Source organism: Lepus europaeus, chromosome 18 (assembly GCF_033115175.1).
Source record: "Lepus europaeus isolate LE1 chromosome 18, mLepTim1.pri, whole genome shotgun sequence".
Lineage (NCBI taxonomy): Eukaryota > Metazoa > Chordata > Mammalia > Lagomorpha > Leporidae > Lepus > Lepus europaeus.
In genome coordinates this window covers 14,244,689-14,251,689 of record NC_084844.1, presented here as the reverse complement: position 1 = coordinate 14,251,689, position 7,001 = coordinate 14,244,689, and the positions used below count along the sequence as shown (strand labels likewise).

At 45.3% G+C, this 7,001-nt stretch overlaps 1 protein-coding gene across 2 annotated transcripts; it reads right to left on the bottom strand.

Annotated features, from left to right (window-relative positions):
• Positions 1-491: 491 nt before the first annotated feature.
• DDX5 (DEAD-box helicase 5) lies at positions 492-6,865 on the bottom strand. 2 transcript variants are annotated; one of them, XM_062215406.1, is made up of 13 exons: positions 6,657-6,865; positions 5,364-5,529; positions 5,033-5,129; positions 4,803-4,936; positions 4,626-4,691; positions 4,278-4,419; positions 4,040-4,200; positions 3,791-3,963; positions 3,320-3,430; positions 3,060-3,121; positions 2,918-2,977; positions 1,420-1,644; positions 492-1,197 (listed from the first exon to the last, which is right to left on the bottom strand). In XM_062215406.1, exons 1-13 carry the CDS (start codon positions 6,698-6,700, stop codon positions 794-796), a joined length of 1,845 nt encoding a protein of 614 aa, XP_062071390.1. In that variant the 5' UTR covers positions 6,701-6,865; the 3' UTR covers positions 492-793. The 2 variants fall into 2 exon arrangements, with proteins under 2 accessions (XP_062071390.1, XP_062071389.1); XM_062215405.1 differs by lacking the exon at positions 1,420-1,644 and having other exon boundaries at positions 6,657-6,802.
• Between the last annotated feature and the right edge of the window lie 136 nt (positions 6,866-7,001).

Here is a 7,001-nt window from a genome sequence, read left to right as displayed (position 1 = left end):
TGCAAATAGCATCAGACTCAAATGCAGCTCTTGGCCAAGTCCCTTAAAGGGCTTTCCAGCTTTGTTCAACATTTCAGTAGTTTAGAATATAGTGAAGAGTATCATCTTCTGAAAAGGCAAGTTACTGGAAATTTTTAAATTATAAATTTGCAAAAGGAACGAACAGTCATCCATGTTGTTCTTACTATACTCTGAATCTACTATCTCATGTAGTCATTCTAACAAGTAAGGAAAATAGGCTATTAAATGACCCCACTGATGTTGGAAGTTGCCAACAAAAGCTTTTATGCAGTTTAGCCTATAACTATATTTACCCAGATCAATCTCATTTTAATTCTTCCAATATGACCAGATCACTACACAAAGGGCCTTACTTATTGCCCCCCTCCCCCACAACCTCCCAAATTGAAAACTAGTCACTTAAATAAAAAAGACCATCTAAGCAAAGTTTTACATGACATTATATATGGAAAATAAAGTACAATTTCCAATTCAGTCTTCAAATATTTTTATTGGAAGGCCATGCATTGCCTTCATTTATTGTATTTCAAATCACTGTACAGTTACTTTTGTGAAAACACTGCCTGCATTTTCTAGTACAAAAAAAACCTAAAAATTGTTTCAGGAATGTAGAGAAATATCCAACTTAAATAGCGAAAAAGTGCACCATAATTACTGCTGCACTGCAGTCATTTCTGCATTTCCCATGTTTCTTAAATAACTATCTTGTCTGGTAACACACAATATAAAGAGCAATTATGAAAAACAGACATTTACATATACTTCTAAAGTCTTATTGAGAATATCCTGTTGGCATTGGATAACCAATCATAGGTGCAGCTGCAGTAGCAGGATATGCATATGCCTGTTGGTTCATACCATTGTGCATATTTGGGACATTACTTCCATATTGCTGAGTGCTATCATACCCATTCTGGTAAGTCCCTGTTGGATTACCAGTCCTAAAACTGGTCTGTAAACCAGCAGACACAAAATTACTTCCAAAGCTCCCATTGGTGTAACTTGCAGCACTGTAAACACCATTTTGAGTTTTTGCCCCAAAATCTCTCTTAAGCAGACTAGAGTAACCTCTGTCATAATTTTCCCTGTCTCTAAAGGTATTAAATCCACCCCTTTTGCCCGCAGAGTATCTGTCCCGGCGGTCATCCTTCATGCCTCCTCTACCCCTGGAACGACCTGTCAAAAAAAAAAAAATTTTTGCAAACTCATTAATGTCTGCGGCACAATTTATTGCTAATACAGAGAAAGTAGGTAATTCTAGTCAATCATGGGTGGGAACTGTTTTTACAATTTCTCAAATTAAGTTTCATGTTCAAGATTTTATTCCCCCTCTAATCCCACCTGAATGGATTTGTGGACGATGTGACCTGAAACCACCTAATTCAAGGCTAGTCTTACCTGACCCTCTGTCTTCGACCAGCTGAAGCAACTTGGGGTTAATTGCTTGATTAGCTTCCCGAAGCACAGAGATAAGGTCGCTCACTTGCTTTATGTTATTAGGTGTAAAGAAAGTGTATGCTGTGCCTGTTTTGGTACTGCGAGCAGTTCTTCCAATTCGATGAATATAATCCTCTGAGGAGTTAGGGTAGTCATAATTGATGACAAATTTCACATCTTCCACATCTGTAAGGTGTTGCAGTGTGGCAAAATAGCAATGTACGGAGTTTTGCACACCACAACAGCCAGACCAAAAATAAAAAGTTAGACAATTGTATTCCCAAGAAGGTACGGGCTGCAAAAAATACAGTTAAAATGGTTATCCTTTCCCTGTAGGAATACCATTCAAGTTTTTTTTTTTTTTTAAAAAAAAAAAAAAAAGAGGGAAAAAAAAAAAAAAAGCACACATCAGCTGTACAAGCCATCGCCCACCCAGTGATAAAGCTTGTCGAAAGGAATGTGTGTCCCTAGCACATTCCCAAGTCAGCACGTCCCCTTACAGATCATCAAGTGACATCTGAATGCTTCTGCGCAGTAGGGCCACTTTTAAGTTTCACAGCAACCTCTTCATGTGCTCATTTTGAGGACCTTTAAACAAAAATGTACAAGGTCCTTTGCATTACACACTCATCGGAAGTTCAAAATTCAGGCCACACTGCTTGTCTTGCCAAGACCTTACAACCGCAGCTGCAAGAAAAACATACCTGTCCCCCAAAAGTTGTTTTTATGCACTGTGTCTCGTCTAGGCAAGCGCTTCCAAGAAGCCAGGATTCACTTGAGAATGTGTCTCTCTCTGGCAGGTCTCGACATGACGACTACTGTGTCACAAGGTGAGGGAGGAACTTTCAAAGCACTGTTTTCTTTTCCCACTGATTCTAAGTGTGAGAAGTTGCTCCTGCTCTAGGTCTTATGTGCCAGTACTCACCAATTTGTAAAAGGCTTAGTACCTTTTAAAGCTGCTCTCTCCATTTCAAACTTGAACAAAAATTTCACTGAACATTGAAGTTTGGAACTATTTCTTCGACATTTCAGCAAACTCACTGAAACTCAAAGACCCACAGATCACAGTGAACAGTTTCAAACAATGCTGTACCATGGCAGTCATGCAAAGCATGGGACCGAAGAAACCACGGCAGTGAACTGTGAGGGTACTTCCATTTTTTTCCCCCGGAGAGAACAGTTTATGGGGCAGAGGTGTATGTTCTGCCCTTTGAAGATTACTGGCACACTTTCAGCTTTTCACCTCTCTAATCGACTGGAAGCAGCCAGCCGATCACTAGTCCTCCATCCCCCTCGAGTCCTCCGATTGTCATGCCTAGGCCTTGCCACAAAGACTGCACCTTTATGTGAAAAAAACTTAGAAAAAATGCAGAGGTTAAAGAAAGCAATAAACTTTCTTTAAAAAAACTATATGGAGATCTTCTGGGAAACCAAGCCATGAATGCGAGTTTGTACTAACCTAGCCCTCTGGAGGCCACATCTGTAGCAATCAGAATAGGAGCTTTTCCATGTTTGAATTCTACAAAGGAAGGCAAATATACGATCATTAATCTGAAGCCTATCTTAAGAAAAAAAAAATTTTCTCCTTTTGAAATACTTACCATTTAGAACCCAGTCACGCTCTTGTTGACTCTTGTCACCATGGATACCCATGGCAGGCCACCTAAAATAGAAGATTTATCCTAGTATGCTCATGCTTCAAATCGGATTCTCATGCTTAACCATTTTTGCAAAGCCTCAACTTCACTCAGCTTTACCTAAACTATCGGATGAGCCTTATCTATGAAACCCACAACCACCACTCTTGGCACAAGTCTGTTTGCCCTTTCCTAAAGGACTATAAATGGAGAATCCCACATACCCATCTCTCCTCATTTTTCTGGTAAGCTCATCACATCTTCTTTTGGTTTCAACAAAAACAATGGTTTTATTTTCCTTCTCACTCATGATCTCTTCCATTAGACGAATAAGTCTAGACAAAACAAATGACTGAGTCTTAAAACAAGTCCACAGCTGGGGTTGCACATTTACACTCAGTGAAACATTAAGTTCAATTTTGCATGGCTCCAAGTCAAAGAGGAAACACCTGTAGGACCATCTGACAATCCTACCCTGGGTCTTTAAGTAAACCACAAGACATATGACTTTCGTCTTCCTGTAAGAATGCCATAAATGGAACAACCAATTACAGAAGGACATGAAATCTCAAGATGGATCGGCGGACTTAATTTTACATGAACCTATTCAGATTACATCAATTGAAAGTCAATTTTGACATAACCCATGAAAGCTACTCAACCACACAAAGCCATTAAATGTATCTAATACTTACTTTTCATCCTTTTCTACATCATGACATACATCCACAATCTGAAGAATGTTGTGGTTTGCACTCAATTCCAGTGCTCCAATGTTTATATGAATGTAGTCTTTCAGAAAATCTTCAGCAAGCTGTCTTACTTCTTTTGGCCATGTAGCACTCCACATTAGGGTTTGCCTATCAGGCTAAAATAGAGAAAGGATTACATTGTACTCCAAAAGTAAATTTAGACTTGTGAAAGGTGACATTAAGGGTACTTACTCTTATCTGATCCACAATCTTCCTTATTTGGGGTTCAAAGCCCATATCAAGCATTCTATCTGCTTCATCAAGGACCAGGTAAGTTGTTCTTCTCAGATTGGTTTTTCCACACTCTAAAAAGTCAATCAGTCTTCCAGGTGTTGCAATACAGATTTCCACACCTTCAAATTAAATGCATAAACGTTAACACATAACATTTAGCACTGGTTGGTTGACAAACAACCTTTTTCTTTCTTACCTCTCTCCAAATCTCGGATCTGTGGTCCCTTGGGAGCACCACCATAAATGCAAGTAGACTTCAAGCGACAAGCTCTACAGTATTCAGCAGCTACTTGCTGCACTTGCTGAGCCAGTTCCCGAGTTGGTGCCAGCACCAAGCACTAAGGCAAGAGGAACAGCTTTTAGCACAGACCTGGATGCTATTTCCAAATTGCTAAGTTAGCTGCACTGGCAGATCCTTTCTCCAATTGTGCCAAATACCCAGAGCAGCCCCAGCTACGTTCAGTGAGAATACTAATCTCTACACAAATCATTACATCTTTTGCTATGTATTGTTATGTTTTTAGTTGAAAGAATATATACTTACAATAGGTCCATCACCTCTCTCTAAGAATGGCTGATGATTGATGTGGACGATGGCAGGCAGCAAATACTACAGGAGGACAAACAGCAGAGACACTATTAAGATACTTTGGCTTTTTTATTCCCAGTCCATTTCCTCTAGCATGGATCACCCAGCAACTCAGAGTTCTCCCAAACTTACAGACAATGTTTTCCCAGATCCGGTCTGAGCTACTCCAACCATATCTAATCCACTTAGAGCAACTGGCCATCCCTGAGCTTGAATAGCAGTGGGTTCAGTAAAGTTCTGCCTTGCAATCACGTCCATGACGTTTGCTGTAATTACAGCATTTTAGTAAACACTTGTAATGCCAACAGAAAGGAGGCAACAGGGGGAGGAGGGTGGTAGGCAGACTGAAAACCAGCACTTACCAGGAAAGTTTGCTTCATAGAAATTCAGAACTGGTTTTGGGCAATTGTGACCTCTAACTGTAACTTCTTTGCTTCTTCTGTATGTCTCCACCTCTTGCTGCAAAACAAATCATAACCACCTTAGTAACTCTTGACAGAATCCCCTAAGCAAACACACAGCTAGCCAACTCTGAACCTACAGTTGAAAATTCAGAGCCACCTCCTCCCCAAGCCAAAAAGATAACTCCCCAAATGGAAATGTCCGCTAAGACACTTGTTAGGTTTTGATTTCCTAGCGAAGTATTACTCAGGTAATGCTGAATGATGAGCAAAGCCACATGAAATTACTCACGGCCGTGCGTCTAGCCAAATCAGGATGTTCTTGATAAAAATTCTTCTCGAATTTGGGCAGCTCATCAAGATTCCACTTCTTTTTAACTAGTTTCTCTCCAGGATTTCCAAATTTCTTTCCAGATAGAGGCCCTGCCCTACTTCCTCCAAATCGAGGCGCACCAAACCTGAAATTAAGAAAGTTACATTTTCTCACGTCTGTATTTGGCGTTGGACAGATTTTACCACTCATCAGCTTCGGTAATTATCACTGAAAGCAGACTTTTGAAGACAGAAGTCATTCTCTCCACAGTCACCAGCATCACCTCCCACAGCCGCCAACTATCGAGGCCAAGTACACGGCCCGCGATCGATAAGCTCAGAAACCGGCTGACCAAACTGCAGGATTTCAAGCGCACAAGGACAGACAAGTCTGCGGCTACTACAGTCTCCGAGCTAGGGAATGCAGCAGCCGGGAGCCGGGCTGTACGAGAAGGGTGGTGCCTAAAACAGCGATGCTACTCAAACGACTGTGTTCGAGCAGAGGCGCTTCCGCGTTAAACACGAACGGTAACGAGGCAGCCACGGCAGGGAGAGCGCCACAGGGAAGGTGTTTCTCCAAGGCACGCCGGGAAACCAGTCGAGGTGGGGAAACCCGGCGGAAGAGCTCCCGATCAAGGTAGCAAAATTATATAACGCGAGGAGGAGAAGGAGAAGGAGGAGCCGGCGACTACCGGGGGAGGAGTCCGGGCCCGGGCGGAGTCGCCGGGCGGCGTTCCCGCTGGGGCGGCGCTTCCCCCTTTGTCTCGCATTTCTCTCTGCGCCACATTTTCTCGACGCTGCCATTTTGAGCTCCTCCGCCGGGCGGGGTAACAAAGGCGCCGCCGCCATGTCCGAGGCCGGCATTTTGTGCCCGCGGCTCAGCCACATGGCCGATCCCGAGGGCGCCGGCCGGCCGGCCCCTCCGCACCGAATCCACGGCTTCGGAGCGGCCCCTCTCCCAGAGAGCTCCCGGCGCCCCGAAAACACCTCCCCGAAGGCCGCACCTAACGGCGGCTCCCCGGTCCGCCTCGAAGCGCCGCGCTCTCCTCACCCCGCAGGGCGTTCCGCCAAATGGCCGCTCCCACCCCCAGACAAAACGCGGGCTTCGGGACAGCCAAGACGACGAACCTCTCCGGGTCACTTCGAAGCGAACGCCAAAATGGCGCAAACCTCCGACTGAGGCCCGAGAGGAGCCCGCGAAGGCCGCGTCGCCGCCCGCCGCCGCCCTCCCATCCCCCCTCTCCGGGCCTGACAGCTCCGCTCCCCGACTCACCCTCGATCGCGACCGCGATCCCGGTCGCTCGAGTAACCCGACATGGCGTCAATGGTTGCGGTTGGCGGGGGACGAAGCGAAGAGAAACGGGTGCGACGAGTCGCTGCAAGAGGCTTCGACGACGGCGAAGCCTCGCGGGGGCGGCAGCGGCGGAGGAACGGCGGTGACGAGAGCCGGAGCTGCACGACCGGAGGCCGGTGGAAATGAATGAGGTGCCGGCCGCGTCCCGGCAGCCGGTTTTATAGTCCGGACCGCCCCCTCCGCCGCGGAGGCTGCTGGGAGCCGATCTGTGACCTCATCGCCCCGCCCCCCGCGCCGAGGCCGCAACGCCCGCCGGCGTTCTGG

What these genes read in the sequence shown, in the direction of transcription:
- DDX5 (XM_062215406.1), bottom strand. Translation starts at nt 6,700, where the DNA reads ATGTCGGGTTACTCGAGCGACCGGGATCGCGGTCGCGATCGAGG. An exon ending in ATTTGGCTAGACGCACGGCC is followed by an intron (nt 5,130 to 5,363) that starts GTGAGTAATTTC and finishes TTTGTTTTGCAG; the next exon opens with CAAGAGGTGGAGACATACAG. An exon ending in GATGTAGAAAAGGATGAAAA is followed by an intron (nt 3,431 to 3,790) that starts GTAAGTATTAGA and finishes TGTTTTGTCTAG; the next exon opens with ACTTATTCGTCTAATGGAAG.